This window comes from Hydra vulgaris, chromosome 15, assembly GCF_038396675.1.
Source record: "Hydra vulgaris chromosome 15, alternate assembly HydraT2T_AEP".
Lineage (NCBI taxonomy): Eukaryota > Metazoa > Cnidaria > Hydrozoa > Anthoathecata > Hydridae > Hydra > Hydra vulgaris.
In genome coordinates, this window is record NC_088934.1 from 13,367,878 (window position 1) to 13,392,500 (window position 24,623).

The 24,623-nt window shown below is 27.7% G+C and overlaps 1 protein-coding gene across 2 annotated transcripts in view; it reads left to right on the plus strand.

The window, feature by feature from the left end:
- Positions 1-24,623, plus strand: part of LOC136072005 (uncharacterized) — a 61,151-nt gene that overhangs the window by 20,945 nt on the left and 15,583 nt on the right. For both annotated transcript variants that reach the window (XM_065819347.1, XM_065819348.1), the window contains exons 2-6: positions 1,864-1,975; positions 3,858-3,953; positions 7,939-7,969; positions 12,563-12,637; positions 23,061-23,256. In XM_065819347.1, the coding sequence (XP_065675419.1) occupies positions 1,864-1,975; positions 3,858-3,953; positions 7,939-7,969; positions 12,563-12,637; positions 23,061-23,256 (510 nt within the window). The remainder of the gene's footprint in view (positions 1-1,863; positions 1,976-3,857; positions 3,954-7,938; positions 7,970-12,562; positions 12,638-23,060; positions 23,257-24,623) is intronic.

Sequence of the window (24,623 nt, forward strand, 5' to 3'; positions counted from 1 at the left end):
GCAAATTTATTTACCTAATGCTTTCATTAGCAAATATCATAAAGCAAAACTATATTAAAAAATTAAACATCAAATAAGTTTTGTTTTGCAAAGGGTAATTTAGAAATTGTATATGATAATTGTATTCAATGATTTAGTCAACTTTATCACATCGTTAAATTATGTGCTTTAACATATCACATCATTAAATTATGCGATTAACCATATCACATTGTTTAATTATGCACTATTTATTACTTACTATTATACTTGTTATTACAATGTAATTTGATTCTAATTATCATTTACAATTAAATTACGATAACAATTATATTATGAAAAGCATAACTTCAAGACATGGAGCAAGATCCAAAATTTATACGTTTACACTTATGTCAAAACATTATTTTACTATTCTTACCTAAATTTATAAACATTGATAAATTTTTAATTTCATAGAATCATCTCTTAATGTTCAAAAGTTATAACTATATAAAATTTTTAACCCCCTCAAATTGAGAACGCCTCAAACTTTAAATAAACAATGGACTTTTAAACGCTAAGAGATTATTCAATGAAATTTGAAATTTATCAATGAGCATTAATTTAGTTAAGAATAGTAAAAATATGTTTTATCAACTTAAAATTAAATAGTTAAGAATTTTGAATTATTATTATTATTTTTTTTTATATTGATTTCGATATTATTATTATTTTTTTTTTTTGATATTGATCACTCTTTAATCACTCTTTTGACTGAAGCTTTGGTCAAAATATTACGGCACATTTTACATTTGACTTGGTTTTGTAAACTACAAAACTGTCCCCTACAACTTTTCAAGTCTTCTATCAACTGCTTCCTTGCTTTTCAGCTCTATTCTTTTTTCCTTGTAACTCTCAACTTAATAGTGATTGCTTGCAGCCTTGTTGGGAGTGAATCAGAATTAAAAAAAAAGGTTTGTGATTGAGTTCTTAAAATATATGGAAAACGCATATTTGTGAAAGGAATGATTAATCAAAATAAAATCATTTTAAAAAATTTAATTTTAGATTTGCATTTAGCAATACAAATAATAGATGGACAATTTGGCAATTGCATAATGTCCACTGTTGATCCTACTAAAAAGTTCTTAGGTCTTATTCAGTATACTATTTGTAAATTAAAAAAAGAAAAAATTAAATAAAACTTCTAAAATAATTCTATATAAGGTGTAACGGTACTTCTAAAATAATTCTATATAAGGTGTATGTAGTAAAGCTGTGACCAATTTCTCCTAATTTTAAAATTGTTAATTGTTGTAAAAAAATTTTATGCCTTTAATATTAGTGGTATCAAAAAGGTCTCCAAAAATAAAGTTTTCTTCATTTTTTCAGTTTTTTTTTAAACATTTGTCATGTTTTGTCCATAACTTACTTACTTTAGCACAACTAATGTAACTTTTTTGTGTTTTTCAGTTGATTAGCATAAGTTACTATTTGCAGTGCCCAATAACAAAATGTTCTTTTAGCTTTCTCAATTGAAATTGTAGATTTGAACTGCCTAGATTGGTAAATTGATTCTGTCAGTGGAGGACATAGAGGACCATAGAAATAATATCAGCTAGTTTCTGATAATCTTTACAAAAACAGGTAATGCTCTTTGTCTGTGACAAATTATTTACATATGAGAAAGAAATCTCTGATATAAAACCCCTATTTTATCTGTAAATTGGGATAGGAAGAGCTTATAAAGCCTTGGTGGTAATCTTTCCAGTGATTATATCACAATAAAAATACTTGTTCCTGGTCTGAAAAAACAGGTTAACACCTGTTTTGATTTATTGTAAATTATAACTTTAACTGAGTTTTTTCTATTTATTTATTTGCTATTTAAAATTAATTTAGTTTTCCAACAGATGAAAGTAATGATCCTTTTGAACTTTTTATTTGTCCCTATGATCCTTATCACAAGATTACTTCAAAAAACTGGCGAAACCATCTCATGCGATGTGCAAAGGTAATTTTTAACTAATTATTGTCAAATGTTTTTAACAAATGTTTATTATGTTAGATTATTATTGTTATTTATTTTCAGAATCATTTTTTTGCATAAAAATCGATCAAATAAAAGTTATAACTAAAAAAAAGTTTAATAATGTATCAAATGTGTTATTAATGTATTGTTACTAATGTATTGTTACATCAATGACATTTAAATATGAAGTAATTTAGTTGTTATAAACTAAATTTTAAGAGCAAATTTTTGTTTCATAAATTGTTTTCATTAAGTTTAATATTTAAATTAATATTTATAACATGTAATATAAAAAGTTAAGACAACAGCATGAGAGCAGAATGAGAAAGTTCTACAAGTCTTGGCAAACTGATGTAATTAAAGTTGTTAAAAATTGAAATATAAAAATAAATTTTGTGAAAGGTTTTTATACTGTGGTAAAAACACCTCATTTAGGAGAATGAAAACTTGGGTAAAAAAAAACCAAGTTCATGTGTGAGTATGCATAGGAAGGGCTTAAAAACCTTTGATCATAATCATCCTGCTGGTATCACAATTGAAATACTTGGTCCTGATCAGGTTTGCACCAAAAAGGGCATCCAGTATGTATAAAATAGTTTTATCTCTTCCATAATGTCATTGTAAACATACAAGCCTGTAAACATACTGGAAATTGAAAGTTCTTGGAAAAGTCCCAGAAAAGGTTTAGATTTATTGTGCATTTAATAGTTATTTATTATATGAACTTTCGATTTAAAATTATTCAAACCTTAGAAAATCAATCAAAATGTTTCAAACTAGAGAAGAACAATCAAAATGACCTTTCTGAGCATAAGCTCTATATCTTCTTTCAGTTAAAGCTCTATAACTTCTTTAATATACTATGTAATATATATATATATATATATATATATATATATATATATATATATATATATATATATATATATATATATATATATATATATATATATATATATATATATACACACACACACACATTTTTTTGATTTATAATTAGTTTTAATAAGTATCAAAATAATTTTTTTTAGTTTTTATGATTTACAATTTGTTTATGTGTGTCACATAAACAATGTTTCTGTTGTCATAAGTTGTTAAATGATGAATATCATTTAAAAATTTATTTTTTTAATATCATAAAAAATCTATGCTATCATAAATTGTTAAATGATTTGGGTTATTTTAACTACTTTAAGCCCAAATTAGTTTTCTCATTTTTTATCATCTTTTTTGTTTGTTGATATTTTAAACCTTTCTACTGATTTCATATATATGTTTTTGTTAATTCACCTCCCCAAGGCGGAGAAGGTCACTACAGATGAGGAGGCTACTTAATTGGGGTTATAACCCTCTCTCTACTCTATAACTCCGAAACACAAACCTTGACAAACAAGGTCGTTGCACAGAGAAACAAGTTAAGTGTGGTACTACCAGGGACATGGTGGGGGTCAAACTCAGAACCTCTCGCATATGAAGCGAGTGCTCTACCACTACACCACTACCGCTTTTATATATACATATGAAAGCTTAATGAAAAAATCTTCATCTGGTTAGTGATTCACTGTGTGATTGGATTAGCTTTGTTCAAACATATTTTATTATCAGGCTAAATCTAACTGTCTGTTAATCATAATGTGATGGGTTTTTTTGGCCTGAAATTGTAGTTGTTAATGTGGCATTTATAAATTATAAGTTAAAATTTTTTGACATTGCAGAATTCAAGAATTTTATTTTAAGTGTTTTTGTATATTTCATTGCTTATTTAGTTTTGGAATATTGAGTGTGAGTTAGATGAATTTTTTTATTAAATATTATAATAACTGTTTATTTTATTGAACTGTTGTTTTTTGTTGTTGTTTTATAGAATTATGGTGGGAAGTTCAAACCATGTACATATAATGCAAGTCATATGATTCCTGAGCCAGAGTATGATTGGCACATACGAATTTGCAATGATAGAGTATTCTTTTTTTAATTTTTCATTTAATTTAAGTCAAAACACATGTTTCGTTCAGATAAAAAAAAATTATGAAAAATAAATTTGAACAAAATTCCTACTAAACTTTAATAATAATGTAAACAAATAAAAATAAATCCATTTTTTTTTTAATGTTGAAAATTGCCATTTTATTTTCTAGGAATTTACAGTTAATAGAAACTTAAGTAATCCATTAAAGCTTTAAAAAAAGTGTAATTAAACAAAAGAAACATAGCAACAACTACTGTTATATGTAGTTTTCATTTTTTTAAATGAAGATTAAAAAAACCTTCAGTTTTTGTTCAATATCAAAGCATCAAAATTTTGGTATTTTGTTTTAAAACTATTTACAAAACTTAGAAAAGATTAGTTTCTTTTAAACATCAACACTAAACTTTCTAATCAACTTTTACTTTCTTGCAATAGGTTTTATTAAAGCTTTTTTGAAAATGTTTGGTTTTTATTTTTAAAATTTATTCTTTAATATTTGTAATAAATTTTTTTTATAGTATTACAATTTTTTTTCCACATTTAAACATTTTTACAGCATTAAAAAAGTTTGTAATTTTTATACAAATTTATATATGTGTTCATTTATCTATGATTTATATTATACATATTCAAGTATTTTTATTTAAATGATGAAAAGATATACAATGGAAGAAATTTTTTTTGAACAGTTTTATTAACCAATAGCTAATGCTTATTACCTGAAGGTATTTTTTATTAAAGACATGTTGAAAACAAATAAATTGTATTTTTACTCATATAACTATCAAAATAAAACTTATAATGTGCACTTTGTTTATGTGGGCACAACAAAACAGCATAATAATAACATATATTAGCATAATTAACGTACATTATTTTATGGTCATAAAAAGAGACCGATTGTAGATTTAAAAGTACTTTTTGAGTTAAACTTCATCAAGTATTGGTAGTTACCAATTTATATTTTGTATCGCACTTTTGAATTATTTTTTTTTTACAAATTGTCTTTGGGTGCAACAATGTGGCTCAAAAGTTAACAGAATTAAAATTTTGATATATACCTTTTTATATTTTACCTAATAAATGAAAATTCAAACTTGTTATATCTTTAATGAATACTACAATCTGATATCATCACAATATTTTTAAACAAAAAAAATCATTCTTGCATATTACTATTTTCTGTATAATATGTAATTATGTTTTATTAAGGTTGTTTGTAGCATGGCAAAATATTTCTATTTACTTGATTGGATGTTGCTCTTTTGAAAGCTGCACTTACGAAAATTATCTCACATAGCTCTATAAATAAAAATTTAAAAAATAAAAAAAATAAAAAAAATTTAGAAAAATGATTAACAAAATAAAATAGCAAATCAGTTCATTTCAAAAGATGCTTTTTCACAACAATCACTTTGTTAAGAAGGATTTTACAACTTGTATTTACAAAAATGACTTTAAAATTAGTCAAGTTTACTAAAATGTTTATATCTTGTTGGAAAGGTATTGAAATATATCAAATAATTTTTTAAAGTTAACATCTTTAGATAAGTTTTTATTTTTTTTTTTTTTTTTTTTTGTTATTCACCTCCCCAAGGCTGAGAAGGCCACTACAGATGAGGAGGCTACCTAATAGTGGTTATAACCCTCTCTCAACTCTATAACTCCGAAACACAGACCTTGACGAACAAGGCCGCTGCACGGTGAAACAAGATGAGCGCAGTACTACCAGGGACGTGGTAGGGATCAAACTCGGAACCTCTCACTTATGAAGCGAGCGCTTTACCACTACACCACTACCACATAAAAATTAATTTAATTAAGTTGAAACATCTGGTATAGTTTGTAAACTTATCCTTATAAATTTCTTTATATTAAGTTACAATATTTCTAGGAGTTATATATACCCTTGTCATTCAAGTAATATAAAAACCATTAAAAAACAAGCAAATAATAAAACTTCAATGTAATGTGTTCTTGCGTCTTAAATAAGAAAAATAAGGTTTCCAAAACAACGATGTGACGTAATCACCGTTGTCTTCATTCTAACCGCCTTTATTTGGAGAACACTGGTGATATTGTATTTCCAAGGACTCTCTCACTTTTCTCTTAAAATAGTCAAAGTTAAAGTTAGAGTATAAAAGTTAGAGTTGAAGTATTCTAACAAAAATACTGATGCAAATAAACTTAGACAAGATGTACTTCGAGTTTTGAAAATGCATAAATCGGTTTCTACAAACTTAGATAAGGATCTGTTTAAAACTCTCAAAGAACTTAAGTCTAGCAACACAATTAGTGTTTATCCTTTCAATAAAGGATCAGGCTTGGTTCGAATTAATAAAATCGATGCTCGAAGTTCAAATTAATAAAATCGACAAAAAATTGAAGAACAACTCAGAAAATCTAAAATCATAAACTATGATCCAACAAAAAAGAAAGTGATTCACACTATTTAAGTTAGAAGTTATGAGACAACAAAGAGTATTATTTAAAAGAAATAAAATGACAGAAGAATTTAAAAACAGTAAAATGTATGAGTTAAATGAAGATAGTAGAGAGTTCCAAAGCATTAATGTGCTACAGAAGAAAGAAATAAAAGAGTAAAAGTTTTTAGAGTATGAAGGGACAGATATGTAAATAGTGAGTTAAGTGAGAATAAAGAGAAATAGAATAAAGAGAAAGAGTTGCAACCATGCAATGATGGGATAGTGGCTTAAGCTCGCAATAAATTGTGGGACTTTCAAGAAAAGAAAGCGTATCTTTAAAAGAAAATAGCTCAAATATAACATCTGTATTCCAGATAGGGACGAATAAAAGATTTATAGATGTAGAGAATGGAGAAGACCAGCATGCCAGACTTTGTTCCAACAGTTAACAAGTCCACTGCAGAAATGAGTGGATCTGGTATTGATTGTCAGAAAGTTATTAGACTTACGTTGAAATATTAGAAGTTCTTTAATTAAAGACTCGAAAACCTTGCTAATAATAGAGAAAAGAATGATTAGATGATAGTTTGAAGGGTCAATGTGTTTTAGAGTTTTTAAAAATTGTAACCAAAGATGCCATTTTCCAGCAGGCAGAAAAATATCTCTGTTATTGATTTCCAAAAGTCTCTAGAGCCTAACTTCAGTAATAAAATACAAAATTTATTAAACTTAGAATTTGTAACTACACAAGACAGCACTTTTTTACATGTTTTTTTTTGCAATCATAAAAAATGATTGGAAATAGCAGATTTTTAACAGACTCTTCTCATAAGAGCTGTTTTTGTGAAAAAGAAGGAAAATATGATTGGAAATAGCAGCTGCACAAGATGGGGAAATTAGATTTTGTCATCTTCACTAATAGAATAGGCTTGACTTGAGAGAAAGAAAAAACAATTTTGTGGTTGAGTGAAGAGATGCTAAATGAAAGCACACAAAAAAAGTAGTCAAAGTGTTCAAACCTGATTTCATGACAATTAGGTAAATTGATGGGTAAGATATCAGAGAGAGATATCTATCCACAGAAGTCAGGAAATCTTCTACTAGCTGCCCTCAGAACCATTAAACTGATTTTTTAGAGCTGTACCTTTAGTTAGGATGGTATTTAATGCCAGCATTATTGGATTAGTGTAAAAAATTATTTTTTGTTCAATGGAAAATAATTTCTTATTATTATTATTATTATTATTATTATTATTATTATTATTATTATTATTATTATTATTATTATTATGTCAAGATAGATGAAAGTTTTGTATGTTTTAAAATAACAAGGTTAATTAATTTAATAATTAAGAATAGATTATTATATATAAATATAAAATAAGTTATTTTAAAATCTGTGATGCATTTTTTTTTAATTGGTAAGAAATCTTATTTTTACACTAATTTACTGGTCTAATTTACTAAACTAATTTACTCTAAAATTACTGGTAACTATTTTAATATTTTGATAATATTTACTAATTTTAATATTTTTTTATTCTCTTTAGTTCTTAATAGCAAAAGATGTGAATAAATACAGTAAGTAATGTAGAACATGTATACACATACATACATACATACATAAAAAAATACATACAAACATACATACATACATACATACATACATACATACATACATACATACATACATACATACATACATACATACATACATACATACATACATACATCACCTTCCAAATAAACGTTTGCTGGTGGAGGGGTGGTCTTAATAAACTGGATGGTCTTAATAAATGGGAGGGTCAGAATTTTAAAAAATCCTCAAATTTCTAAAACAATGAAAACACTAGATAAAAGTTGTTTAACTCAAAAGGAAAATTTTTAAAATAAAATTTTTATACTTTTACCAATTTCCTGAATTTTTCTCCATTTTTTTAACCTATTTTTTAATATTGCATTGTGCGATATTAAATTGCTTTTTTATAATGTTGACAAAGGAAGTGAGTCTAGTTGAAGTTTCTACCGGCTGCCTAAGTAAACCAAGCTTGTCAAGAAATTTCATAAGGATCAGTTAATTTGTTTTTTTTTTGTCCTCACAATCATAAAGTTTGTCACCTTATTGACGCTAATAGAGACATCTTTTTTTTTAAATCAATGCCCTTAAAGTAAGTTCATCCTTTTTTTCTACGGGAAAGGGAAGGGAAAAATAATAAGGACCGGAGCATGTCTAGTATAAATTTTAATTTTTATTAAAAAAACTATGCATGCTCACATGATTATTTTTCCCTTTTCTTTCCTGTTCCCATAGAAAATAGTATATAACCCAATGGTATTTTATTCCTTCAGGTGGGTTCAGTTTAGTTCAGGTGTCTTTTCCTTTAAATACAAACTCTAAATTAACAACAACGCATGGATCACTAGATCTGAGTAAACATTATTATTAAACGTTATTCTTTCGAAATAGTGAATAGTTTTTCTTAACATAGGTGTCAAAACCCATAATGCTAAGCATCTTCTGTGAAACACTTTTATTTCCATGGAGAGATGTTTGGTTATTTTTTCACTCAAGGATTAACAGCAACATCATCAATAAAAAAATGCAACACATGTGTTGTTTGAAACTGCATACAGTGAGATACAATCTACAGGTTGTAAAGAGGCTGTAGGATATCTGTGGTTACAGGAATGAATATAACAAACTGGGCGCTGTAATTGTTGTTGAATCAGAGTTTAAATACTACCAATAAGGCAGATATAACAGCTGCGCCCTCTTAAAATTGTGCCAGCATGCAATCCAACCTAATGGGAGTTTGTTAAGGCAATTGATAATAACATCAGTTAAACCTTCTGTATCTAATTTCACTGTTTTAAATGTAAAGAAGTTGCTCACAAACAGCAGCATCATAAATTTGCCAACTATGAGTATACTCGTAGTTGGCATATAGTCCTGCACTCTACAAGTATACTGGTAATATGCAAAAAAAAAGTGTCTGGTTACTACAAGTATACTAGTTGGCAGCGATTGTAGTCAGAATGAGGAATTGGTTTTATTGCAAAATTAGTTGTTTCACAGTAAAAGAAAATAGATAAACAGTAAATGTCAGCAATGAGACTTTTCTAAAATGTTTATAGCAAATATATATTCAATCAAATTTTTTTTCATTTTAGACATTGTTTCATCAATTAAGACTCAGAAATGAATGATCAAAATAATTAACTTCAATTTACATCAAAAATTTACTTACAGGAAATCATAAATGTTTTAACTTGTAATATTTTGCACATTTGTGGAATATGTTAATTTTATTATGAAAAGAGTTATTTTGAATTGTTTACTTTTGCATTTTTTTTTAAATATATTTGTATAGGGAGATTTATTATTCTTTTTTGAGCTCACTTATTTTTATAGTTTTTGAAGAGATAATTGCTTTCACGCCTGCATTTAGAAATCAATTCCGATTTTTTATTTAACATTCTTGGTTCACATGCATAATTATTTCAAATTTTTCTTGTAGATTTGAATACTATTCATAAAAACACCATGCATGTATTATCAATAAATTCCATGTAATGTCAACATATTCCACAAATGTGTGAAATATTGCAGTAATTAAGACATTTATGACTTCCTATATTTAAATTTTGGTATAAATTGAAGTTTATTAATTTGATCATTTATTTCAGAGTCAGATTGGTGAAACAATAAAAAATGAAAATAGTCATAGCAATGACTAAAATGTTCTTTCTCATTAAACTTTTTTTGGCTTTATAAATTTTCATTTAGTTTTCATAACTGATATATGTCAAACATTATTATTTTTTTTTTAGTTTGTATGTGAATATTATAAAACAATCCCCCTTCCCATTCCTCCTATAATAACTATTTTACAAAAAGATGTATTTTTTAGTTAAATAAGTGCTACTCAAAAGAATCAATTTTGACATTTTGATTTTTTTTTGCCTACCCAATCTATGTTTTTAAATTACAGAATCATAGCTTTGTATATAGTCTAAGACAATGCCCTGTCCATACCATAAGTATAATTAGAAGAAGTTTTGCCAAATTTTTTTACAAAAATAGTCATGTTTTTGTGTGTGTAACACTTTGTAAAAAATATTGTTTAAGAGTTATTTGTAGATGTTTTTTGAAATAATATAATAATATAAATCAACCTAAACACTACATTAACTTAGTGATATAGGAAAAATTATTAACTTTAAATTATTAATTGAGGTGCTTCTAAATTTAAAAATATATTATTTTTGTGCTTTTATTTTCTCTGGTTTATCCTTTAATTATTTTATCATTCGTTTGTTTCTCTTTTCAGTTTATGGTTTGTTTATTTTTAATTTTCTCTTTAAATTAGTTAGTTTTTTAAAATATGCTAAAAACTGAGGCCAAGTTGTCAAAAAAAAAAGTGTATGCCTGGACATTTAAGCCTTGCAACCGCATGCCTCTCCAGACAAGACTTGGTACAAGGTACATAGTGACAACTTCTTTTGGAGTTAATATATAGTTTAAACACTAGGAAAATAAAACCTCCACCTTAATGCAATAAAGACGATTGCAATATCTTGAAATAATATCTTGAAATGTGTCGATAAAAATATTCAGTTTTTATGTTTTGATCCATTTACAAAAGTTAAAGAAAATAAAGTTATGAAAAAATGTGTAACCCATATAAGTGTGGAGGCATAAACATAAAATTTAAAAAAACTAAGTATAAAGTAGATAAAAACTCTCAGAGTTTTTTTGTATTATAGCTTGCTTTAATTAAATTTTAAAAATTACGCAGAGATCATTGTTTAAAAAATCACCATCTGCGATATACCAATTAAACATTATCATCATCTGTTGGCATCGCAACGTTTAGATGCGATGAGAAAAACAACACAAAAGCTATTTAACAGAGCAAGCTAATGGAGGAAGTTTAACTGAAAAAATTAACACAGCAAAAACTTAATGGTAGAATTAGAATACTATTTATCTCCTTCCATTTTTAATTTGGCTAGTTTTGAATTTTTTTTCTTAATGGTCTCATATTTTTTTTGTTAGTTCAACAGAGAGAAGGTAATATACCAAATAGTATAAGTGTGTGTGTATGTGCGTATATAATATATATATATATATATATATATATATATATATATATATATATATATATATATATATATATATATATATATATGCGATATATGTGCGATATAAAGACAATATAAAAAAAAAAAATTAAATAAAACTGAATGATAAAAACAGTATAAAACAAAAGAAAAATAAAAACTTGAACTTTCTGAGTTTAAAAAAAAAAGATTAAAGTCAATAAAGTTGTATTTTTGTGGTTTTTTATAAGGCATTTAAACGAATTATATATGTGTGTGTGTGTAAATATATATATATATATATATATATATATATATATATATATATATATATATTTATATATGTATATGTATATATTTATATATGTACATATATATATTTATATACGTATATATATGTTTATATACGTATATATATGTTTATATATGTATATATATATATATATATATATATATATATATATATATATATATATATATAATACTAATATAATTGCTCTGTTCTTTTAAGAACATTGAGCACTCTATTGTGTAGAATACTTTTTAAAGTCGTTTAAATATATATATATATATGTATGTATATATATATATATATATATATATATATATATATATATATATATATATATATATATATATGTATATATATATATATATATATATTTATATATGTATATATATCTTTATATATGTATATACATGTTAATATATGTATATATATATTTATATATGTATATATATATTTATATATGTATATATATATTTATATATGTGTGTATATATATATATATATATATATATATATATATATATATATATATATATATATATATATATATATATATATACACACATATAGACACACGCACACTTTTAGTAGTAAAAAGACACATAGTAGTAAAAATTATGTAGTTATTTTTATTTAATCTTGTCAAAAAATCAATTATATAGCTCTGATATTATTCATCAACCACTCTTGCTGAATATACGCTTACAACAAAATTAAACTTATATATATATATATAAATTTTATTCTTATTCTTATTATTATTCGGAATGTGTTCTTTGTAGATGAATGGAAAATGGCTACTGCAGTTGATCACTACGCAGATCGACATGTTAAAAGTGAAGACAACTGGGATGATGGTATGTGTTGGATACAAAATATGTTTCAATATTTTGATTATCGATTTGTTATTTATCAAACAATTTTAAGTATAATGGATATTTGGTGAAAACAACTTCTTTGTTTAAAACAATCAAGAAGATTCAAAATAAAGACATTTACACCGTAGGTTTGTCTTGGGGACAAACAAGTCTCATGCATATAAGGATTAAGTTAAAAAGCTCATTGAAGCTTATAAAGAAATGGATTGTTTAACAAAAATGTCTTTGAAAATGCACTTCCTGCATTCCCATCTAGATTTTTTTCCCAAAAATCTTGGTGCAGTGAGTAACAAGCACAGGGAGTGCTTTTACTGAGATATTAAAGCTATGGTAGTTCATTACTAAGGGTTTTAAAATAAAAGTATGATGGCTTACTATTATTGGATTTTGTAATGAACTTCCAAACCAAAAGTTTAAATGATTTTAATTGCTCTTATTTTACAATTATGTTTTCTTATTTTACAATTTTAAATATTGAAAGCTCTCTTCTATGTAAATTAGTTGTTTACAGTTAATTACATTGTATTAATTTAATATATGATGTATATGTTACTTTTACCATAAAAAAGGTTTGCATAAAATGTGAGTAAACATTACATTTTCATATAATTATCTACATTTTCATAATAAATAAAAATGAGAATAATTTAAAAATTATAAGTGCTAGAACTGTAACCAGATTTGAATTCAGAAAAGCTTATTTTTGAATGTGACGAGAAAAAAAATTTAATTTTGTTGATTAGTGTTATCTATAAAAGTTTATGTATAAAAAAAATAAAATATTTATCAAAAGAAACTGCAATTGTTGCAAAATCGCTTTTTTCTTCTCCTATTATCTAAAGAAATAAATGAAAAATATACATGGTACTTTTGTTGTCCATTTTAAAATTTATATATATATTTTAATGTGATAAAAAATTTCAAGGTTTCTCCTTTTGATTTTTATTCTTTACTTTTTCATATTTTTTCATAATTTCATTAACTTTCATAGTTTTTCTTCAAATTGAGTTTTCCAAGAAGTTTTTAGTTCGTTAACTATTAAAGTATTAATATTATTTTTATTTTCCTTTTTTTAGTTTGATAGCTACTTCCAGCCTGTTTTATTTTATTATTTGTTTGAACTCTATTTAAGTAGTTAAAAGTTTTCATTCTTTCTTTTTATGTATTTCTGTTTTTAGCTTTCATATATTTCTACAAGTATATTTTCTTATTGACTTCGTTGAATTCTGTGTATAACCTTGGTCTAATTTTGCATCATGTGGCTTTATTCTCATAGCACTTGCTACCTACAGTTTTGTTAATAATTGGCCTTATGTAAGACAAAAATTTAGGTCTTTGGTCTTAAAAATGTTTGCGTAGGCCTTGGCCTTCAAACTCTTATTCTTGGCTTTGTCTTTGTACCTTTTGGCCTTGGCCTTGTAACATGTGGCCATGGCGTCACTACTTTTAGCCTTGTTAACAACTCTGGTTTCAAATAGGGTTTGCAAAAACCTAGAAAAACTTTAGGGCTTCTTATTTTATTGCAAAATAGTCCTGTGGAAGAAAATGTCCTTTCTGACTCTTGTTGTTGTTGTTGTTGTTGGCTTGTTGAACTAATTGTCATCAAAAAATCATAAACTTTTTGAAGACTATCACTCCGAGTACAACCACTTTCAAACAATCGAATTTCTTTCAATTATTTAATTATTCACTATAGAGCAACTCTCATCAACATCATCATCGCTATCTGATTCACAGCTTTTACTAAATTCAGATTTATTTTCCATGTGTTTCAAGTTTTCTATGTGATTATCAACTTCCTCAACTAAATGTCACTGCCTACAAATTGATGCTGATATATTATATAAAACTGAAATAATAGCTGGTTAAATACCGTGAGCAAAGCATAGCTGTTGATTAATCTGTAATAGTGTTCCAAATTTTTTTTTTACCGGCGGCATAATGACAGACGGTGCCAGCTCTGTCTGTCATCATGTAGATAATACTATTTTCAAGATTTAAACCAAACTGCGGAGAGTTTTTCTTTTCGTAAAATTACACACTTTTCACCTGGCATTATTCCTACAATCCTTACTAAAGTTAAATTCCAAAAATTGTCTCTATTATGTAAATTGGTATTCAAATAACTGGTATTGTGAATCGACTCATCAAAAGAAATTGAAAACTTAGTTCCACTATTAATTTTTTTGTCTTTATTCATTTCCAATAAAATTCTTTACATTGTTAGAGAAATCTAGTACTATTTTTTAACATTATTTGGAGATTTAGGTAAGTTGACAAATGGCCTCATAGCCAGCTCAGCAGGTCAATAAAAGTTGATATTATGTTCAAAGAAGTCTTTAGCTGCTAATCTTGCAAGCACCTCAAACAAGCTGTCTTCTTTATTCATATTCGATGAAAAATATGAACTAATTTTACTTTTTTTACTCTGTGGTTCTTTTTCCCATGTTGAAAAATGTGCCAGTTCTGCTTTTAAATTTATTTTATGTAACTGAAGTAGATGCGAATGAAGAGCTCTTTGTTGATCTGCCAATAATTTTCAATATTTTTTTAGTTTACACATTACTGTTTCACTTCCTTTGTTGCACAGAAAATATTTCTGGGGTTTTGCTGTTTAACTCTATGAAATTTGACATGGTATCCCAATTTGACGAATCAAAGAAAATATAAGAATTTATTAACTATTTTAACTTTCTTATGAGGTTGAATTTTTAAAGTTCAATAAATTTATATGTATACTGTATAGTAATTAATATATATACTGAAATCTACATATATATATATATATATATATATATATATATATATATATATATATTTTAATTTTATTTTTTTAACATGTTCGCTTCCAACAAGGCTGCAAGCAGCCACTAATTAAAGTTGGAAGTTACTGAAAAGGAAAAGATGAAGATTGTAGAGCAAGATAACGATTGACGGACGACTTAAAAGATTGCAAATTATATGAATCAGGAAAGCAAGATGAAGGAAGCGAATTCCAAAGAGCTGATGTTCGAGGAAAAAAACTAGATAAATAAGCGTTTTTGGAGCACTTAGGAACAGTCACAGAAAAAGGCTGACACTTAATTGAATGACGAGTAACACGAGAATGAATTTTAGTAGGCACAAGAGACGCTAGCTCTTTAGAGCAGTGCCCATTATAGTATTTGTAGAAAAGAGAAAGAGAAGCAACATTACAATGATGTGATAATGGTTGGAGGTTGGCTGCAAGAGCAGGTCTAACTATGTTTACAATGCGTTTTTGCACCTTGTCTAAAAGAGAAAGGGCATCATTAGAGGATCCTCCCCAGATATGGCAACAGTATTCCATACAAGGCCGGATTTGAGATTTATAGAAATAGAGAATAGAATCCAAAGTAAGAAAGTGACGAGCTCAATAAAGAGATGCAACCTTAACAGATGCTAATTTTGCAACTGATTTGATATATGGTTTCCAAGGAAGATTGGAAGTAAGAGTTAATCATAGAAAATGAAGAGTAGGTGACTCATCGAGTACATCACCGTTCATAAATATAGGAAGATCTAAATTATTGCAATAACGATTGGCTGAAAAAAATTGAGTTTTATCTGAATTAAAGTTCACCAGCCACTGAGAGCCCCATGCTGAAGCAGAAGTGAGATCCTTTTCAAGCTCAAATGCCCCCTCCAGGCAAGCAGAGGGTGTTGGTTTCTTATCACGACAAGAATAAATGGTAGTATCATCAGCAAACAACGCCACCTTAGATGTGAGAGTATCTGGAAGATCGTTAATGTAAATTAAAAAGAGTATAGGGCCAAGGATAGAACCTTGAGGAACCCCTGAAGTTACAGAATAAGAAGAAGAGTGTTGTCCATCGAAGACAACTTTTAGGCTACGATTGGAAAGGAAGGATTCAATGATCTTAAAGATGTTGCCGGATACACCATAAGAAGAAAGCTTATGGAGAAGACCAGCATGCCAAACTTTATCAAAAGCTTTTGAAATGTCAAGAGCGATGGCCTTAACCTCTCCACCTTCATCTAATGCACGATAAAACCTGTCAGGTCTTCTTGGAGCACCTAAATTCAAAAAAAAAAAAAAGTTATTACTGTTAGCAAATCAGCTGTAGAAGGAGAAGATCGAAATCCATATTGATGGTCAGAAAGTAAGTTATTAGATTCAAGATGAGAAATTAGGTGTTTGTTAATTAAAGATTCAAAAATCTTGCTTATGATAGGTAGAAGACTTATGGGACGGTAGTTAGACGAATCAGATCGTTCTCCAGAATTTTTGAAGATAGGGATAACAGATGCCGCTTTCTAGCAGGCTGGAAAACAAGACTCTGAAAACCATTTGTTGAATAGTTTTGAGAGTATAGACGTCAGCTCTGGAGAACACTTCTACAAGACAATAACAGGTATGTTGTCCGGGCCACAAGCTGTAGAAGTGTCTAGGCAGGAAATCACTTTAGATACAGATGCTGGAGTGGTATGAATGTCAAGCAATGGATCAACCTGTTTGTTGGCAATATTAGGTAGAACACAACTAGTGGAATCAAGAGATGATATTGATGAAAAGTTTTTAGCAAACAATTCGGCTTTGCCTTTAGGTGAGGTGACAAAGTCTGAACCATACAAGAGAGGTGGAATTATAGATTTGTCCTTATTATTGAAATTATTAAAGATTCTCCAGAAGTCACAAGAGCCTAATTTTTGAGATGAGATACGAGATTTCATGACCTGAGAATAGCGGGTTTTGGTGTTAGACAAAATTTTTTTACAGTTGTTTCTAGCAGTAATCAACAGACGTCTGTTTTCTGGAGAATTGTTTTGCTCATAAATACGGAAGTAATGGTTTTGATTGGCAATCGCAGCAGCACAGTGTGAGGAAAACCATGGAGGAGTGTGAGGCTTGACCTGGAATCGTCGAGAGGGAATAAAAGATTCAATGCCAGCCTGAATCCACGAAGTTATGTATGAAACACATTTGTCGACAGGAAGACGAAAGATTTCTACCCAAGGGCTATCACGAAGAAAATCACGGAAAGAATCCCAGTCAGCTTTACTGTAGTTGTAAGAGGTTCAATAATAGGGGGATTCAGGTGATGAAGAAGAATGAGATATTAGTTTTAGAGAGTTCAAACTGTGATCAGAAGAACCTAAGGGTGAATGTGGAGAAACTTAGCACTGACTAGGATCAGAAACAAGACGAGTAGAGAAGGTAGATGATTCGGGTTGTCAGGAAAGCGAGTTAGAAAGTTGACTAATTGAGTTAGGGATTGAGAAAGGCAAAAGTTGTGGGCTTTAATGCCTGCAGAGTCACTGACACTAGAACCATGCCATTCAGGGTGATGATCATTAAAGTCACCGACAACAACTATATTAGCTGATGGATAAAGAGAGTGGGCATGGTCAATATGATCAGAAATAACGTCAAAAAGAGTGCAGTCTTGAGATGAAGGAGAGCGATATGGAACAAAGAGAAAAGCATAAGAGTGAAGTGGTTCTAAACGAAAGCACATGAAAGAATAGTTTGTGGATTCAAACCTAGTTTCACGACAAATGGGTGAATTCTTACGAATGTAAATGCCCAGGCCAAGCATGTGACTATTGGAGTCTTTACGAATTAGAGGAAGATAACCATCAACACTAAGATCACAAGATGACACAGCCGAACTCAAATTAGTCTCACAAAGAGCAAGTTGGTCTGGTGAACTCTGCAAGAGATAAGACTCAACAGAAGTAAAGTTACTTTGAAGACCACGAATATTAGTGAATGATAGGTTTAGAGAACTTGATGATGATGATGGTTTTTTGTGTTTTATAGTTTTTGGTACTTTATTCATTTTTAAATTAGATTGAAGAACTTGACTCAAAGCATAGATAATACTCAGACCACCGTTTAATAGCCCAACCAAATGCCTTATTACTACTAATAAACCCTAAGCCATAACAAAGGGCTCAAAATGTGGCCTCCTCAATGCACACCAAAAGTACAAACAGGGACACTATCCATGTGCAACATGCACTGTTAATACTTTGATATTTTTCAGCTGTTGATGGAATCAGCCTCTCTGAGAGCTACCACAGAGTTCGGGAAACCTGACTACCAGCCAGCCTCAGAACCATAAAACTGAGTTTTAGAGCTGTACTCTCATTAGGAGATAATAGAATGAGTTGCCTAGTCATAAAAACAGAGACACAAGCAAAACCCATGCATTGAGACAAGAAGATCCGGCATTCATCATCCTAAACTGGAAACAATGTATTAAAATACATCTGCGCCAGCGTAATAGATGAAGAAGGGGTGCGAGGCTGGTCAACAGATAGAATCTGTTTACCCCTTAAGTCTTTGCCTAGGAGGCCTTCTACAAGACAGTAGCCAGGTGCATTTAACATCTGCCCAAGATGAGTATTTTTATCGAGACACCATCTCTAGCCTTTACTCAACCAAGAGCCCCAAGGCAGGGGGTGTTTTAAATTGGAGTTGGCATCTCCTAGCCTTTGCCTAAAAAGGCGTAAGGCAGCAGGACATGAAGCAGATTGTACTGGGTTACATGTTACCAGTAGCAAGATAACCTGATCTGACTGACAAATAAGATATTATTGACAATAAGATATTCAATTAAGATATTAAAACAGTTCTCATGCAATCTTGCAACCTTTCTTTGTGTAATGAATTCCGAGAGTTTGTTTTGATGGCATTCATTTGCAAAAAACTTTATTTACAATTGTCGAATCAAACCTAGTGAGTATATATATATATATATATATATATATATATATATATATATATATATATATATATATATATATATATACTGAAGTATATATACAGTACTGTAAATAAGTTTTAGACCACTTGTATAATTAGACGTATTTACAATTTTTTTCCTATGTAATTTTTTTAAAGCATACTTAAGTTTAATCCAAGGATCCGAAATCAAGAAAAAACGAAGTCGAGAAAAATCAAGAAAAAACTCCGTCGGAGTCGAGAAAAATTGGAGTTTTGATAATACTTTGTTATAAATTAAAAAAATGAAACTAGTTGATAATTTAACATTGTTCTTTTATTTATTTTTTTAATTTTATATATTTCAATTTGTAATTCATAATAAATTTTTAAAAAAGTTGTATTTTTATATTTCTTAGTACTTAAATATATTTTTTTTATCACAATTTTTGAACGAACAAGTTTTATATAATAAATGGCTTTCTAACCGACATGGGTTAGGAAGAAGACGTGAACTTTCAGTTAAATGCTCTTCCGCGGTGCTCTGTAATAAAGACTTCTTGGGGTACCTATAGTAAAAGCTAAAAAAAATTTAAAAAAAAGTATTTATTCTGAAGATCTTTTAAAATAATATTTTAAAAAGATGAAAATATCATCATTTCATTAGAAAGTGAACTACGAAACTTGACAAATCTGGATGACAAGGAGAAAACTCTCACTGCTTCCAAAGAAGTTGCTTGAATTCTGTGGATGGCTAGTTCAAATTTTAAAACTGCTTCTGATTTCACACCACTTCATATTCTTTTGGTGAAGGTCTTGACTTTTTTTGGCTTTTTAGCTGTGATTGATTTTGATATTTTCACAAAAAAAAGATGTCGATTATGGTGGTTATGTCGATTCTTGTTTGCTTTTAGCGCGAACATCTTATTTTGGTTGGAAACTATTTTCTTTTGTTGCAAATAGTAGATCAAATAATTTTGCTACATAAACTTGAATATTTTTGGAAGTCTATAAGTGTGGTTTTGATTTTTAAAAAAATCGGGATTGTGCAAATAATGACTCAATGATACCAACATAATGTTTTTACGATTTTCGTAAAAACATTAAAAATAATTAAAGGTTGTAGAAACTGACATCAGTTCTAGTTTTGCATAGGCGTTAATCTCCAGATACAAAAATCATTAAACATTTAGCATTTAGCAAAGCTTTAGCATGAAACATCTTAATTTTTTTCTGAAATTGCAGATGCTGACTTGGGCAAACTGTGCCCATAATTTTCAAAAAGCATTCTTAGTGTTTTGGATTAAGTTATGGACCTAATCAAATATCCATCAAGAGCTGTCAACTTGGCAAGAAGATAGTTTAACGACATCTTAGTCAAAACTGGTCTGGAACGGGATGGTTTTTAAATCTATTTTCTCGCAACTTTTGAGGTGACCAATTAGGCCGTTTGTGCTGCTTCCTGGACAAGCGATTCTTTTATGGCATTTTTTGCAATCTCCGTATTTCTTATCATTTACCACAACTTTATCAAAGTAATTCCATGCTTCCGAAACCATTTTTTCTATAAAAGAAAAATTATCAATTTGACACAGGTGTTTGTTTCATTATTTTTGACACAGATATTTGTTTCATATTTTGTTTGTTATTTACACAGATATTTGTTTCATTATTTTTGACACAGATATTTTTTTCATATTTTGTTCAATGTGACACAGATATTTTTTTTAATTTTATCTTAATTGTAATAAGTTATCACATTTTAAGTTATTAAGTTATTTATTCTAATAGGTAAGTATAATTAAACATTAATTATTATTATTTGTTATCACTGATAACATTTTATTACACAATTTTGCCATGATGCAAAGTGGGCTGAATATTAGACTTATGGTGGACAAAATTGTAACATTGTAAAAAAAAAAGTATTATTTGTTTAAAACTTACCATGTTATTTTAAGACCAGTTTTTATATATATTATAAATGATCTTGACTAAATATTTTTTTTTATAAAGGTAAACTATTAAAGAGTTAAAATACATTAACTAATATCACAAACGCATAATATTTTAAAAGTTACTGTTTACAATATCTTTGCTTAAAAATTGAAAAATTCTTACTTTTTTGACAAAAAAAGATATTTTATTATCATTACATTTTATTACACTGCAACTGATTTTGTGGATTTAAAAAATACTATTATTAAAAAGATACAATTATACTCAAAAGAGTTTTTGAAATGGTACAATGTAAAAGTGCGAGTATGTTTTATTATATGGTTTTGAATAGAATAAGCTTTTTTTTTGAGGTTTTTTCCACCACCACCACCTGGCCCACTGTGCATTACTAATTGCTTTGCAATGTAAATTGGTGTTGATATTGAACAAAGAGAACACTTATATTTGGAAAACAACAAGAACTATTGTAAAAGCAGTGTAGAATTAAAATAAGAATTTAATTATCTTATGAGTAAAAATTGATATTTTCTAAAAACCTTGTCGAAGTTCCGTTGAAGTTTCTCGATTTCTCTCAAACTCCGAAACTCCGAAAAACTGAGAAAAGTCTGACGAGACGGAGTTCCAAATGGATCCATTGAGTTTAATAATGTATAAGATAAGTTGAAAGAATATATTATTTTGAATAAATAAACAAAATTGATGAGGAAACATGAGGGATTTCTTTGTTTATTTATTAAAACGATGTGTCATAACAACTACATCCAAAACAGGATATTCAAAGAATGCTGTTACAGAAATCAGAGAAACTGGCTTCCTTGAAGATAGAAAGAAAAGTGGTAGTCCTCCTAAGCTAACAAAAGATGACAATAAATATTTTAAAACCTTATCTTTAAGAAATACAAAAAAAGCATCAACCGAGCTGGCAAAAGACATTAACACAGCAACTGGTAAAAATGTCAGCTTTTCCTTTATTCGACGGCACCTACTTAAATCGGGATTAAGAGGGTGTGTTACAATTCAAAAACCACTATTACGGTGTGACAATAAAGAAAAATGACTTAAACATGCAAAACAACACAAAGATTGGGCCCAGGAAATGTTTAATCTGGTTCTGTACACCGAGGACACCAATATGTTTCAAGAAGAATTGAAGAAGCCTATCAGCCCGAGTGTTTAAACCCTACTATTAAACACAGAGGAGGCTCTTTACAAGTTTGGGGCTGTTTATCTTCATCTGGAGTAGGTGATTTGATCAAAAATTTAAATATATAAAATATAGTAAAAATTAAAAATTAAAAATAGTAAAAAATAAGTAATATAATCTTAGACTTTTTGCAATTATCAATTAGGTTTTAGAAATTTTGAAAAATTGAAAAATAAACTGTATTTATTTTTAAATTATCATATTTTTAAAAATTGGTTTTTAAAAGTTAAAATTATCAAAATAAAAAACAAGTATAAAATATGAATAGGAGAAATATTAGAACATGAAAGTACTAAGCTACAAAGAAATAAAGAAAGGAAAAAAGGATTGTTAAGATTGTTAAGTGTTAAGTGCGTCAGATGATTTTTTTTATTGATTTTTTAAAAATAAAGAAAGGAAAAAGGATTATTGTTAAGATTGTGTTGTTAAGTGCGTCAGATGATTTTTTTTTCATACATATGTTGTTTATTACATGAACTATTAAAGAGCAGCTTATTTTAATTATAAAGTACGATGATGTATTAATTTAGAAATTGATGAGAGCCAACCAGCTTTTGATCTGAATCCAAATAAAGGTATGCCGATGTGTCTTCTGCCTACCAATCAAGAAGATGAGAAACCTTACATACAAGAAACTTTTGAGTATAGCGGTTCAGAAGAAGGTGATATTTCAAAATCAGTTTTAACAGAAGAACTTTTACTCGAAAAACCAGTTGGTTGGAATGAGTGAGTTTTGTTTTATTGAAATTCGTAAGATAATATTAAACAACAAAATCACAAAAGTTATAACAAAAATTAATAATCTTAGTCGATTAGAATAGAATTTAAATTAAACCTTAATGACTATCAATAATTAATTTAAGAATAAAATATAAAATGTGAAATAAAAAAAGTAAATAAACTTTTAGGATTCAGAATTTAAGAATTTCAGAAATTCAGAATTTTAGGATTCTTATAAATTAACCAAAGCAAAAAATATTTTTATTTTTGATATTTTTGTTTGTTTTGTTCTTATTTAAAAATATTTCATTCTGATTCATCCAGGTTGGATTAAAAATCATTTACAAAGTTTGAATAAAAATATGCTTTGAATATATTTTCATTAAAGATTTTATTATAATTTGTTATAAAAAAAAAACTCTTAACAATCAACTATTTTTATATAATTGTTAAAGATGGTTGTTAAGGGAGTTAATTAAATATATAGATAAACATAGTTCCAGTTTCAGGTAATCAGAAATAATCAAAAATAACTTTAAATTATATTAAAAGCTAAATTCACTAAATGGGCCTCAATATTGTTTAAAATCAATGTTTTAAACAGTGTATTTCTCAAAGCAAGGCACATAATCCAACTAGTGTTAGATTATGTTATTTATTTTTTTTGAAACAACAACAAAAATAGGCTGAGTAATGGACTTTGATCATTTTCAACAGCTGATTTGTTTATAACATCATCCTTTTAAATGGAGTTATATTTGACATCACATAAACAAAGCCATTATAACTAAAATCTTGATTGTCTCAACTCAATAATATCTTTGAATTCAGTTTTAATATCACCAGCTTTTTTTTTTAAATATTCTCAAATTTTCAACATACCAATGATTATCTTAATAAAAATAAGTATATTTTGACAAAGATTGTATTTGCTAAACTAGTACTTAAATTGAATGTAAAAAGTGAGCTTTATATGCATAGATAATAATCACTTGTGCATTAATATCTCCAAGATCACAACAAAAGTTGATTTACAAATTTATTCAATAATTAGCTCACTAATGAGTTTGTCGTTATATTTTTTGCATCATTTATGAGCAATTAAAAAAAAAGTTTTCAGGACATGCAGACTTACAGAAACCAAGCTTCCCAATATACATAAGTCTGATTAATGATGAATTTAGTTTTAACATAATTTTGATTTTATACTTATTTTGAATTTTTTTTAAGACCATAATTTGTTTCACAATTATGTTGAAAATTGTGTTGAAACCATTTATTAAATAATATATTAAATATATTATGTAATATATGGTTTAAATATATTATTTAATATATGTTTTAATATTTTTCAATATACTAGTTAATATATA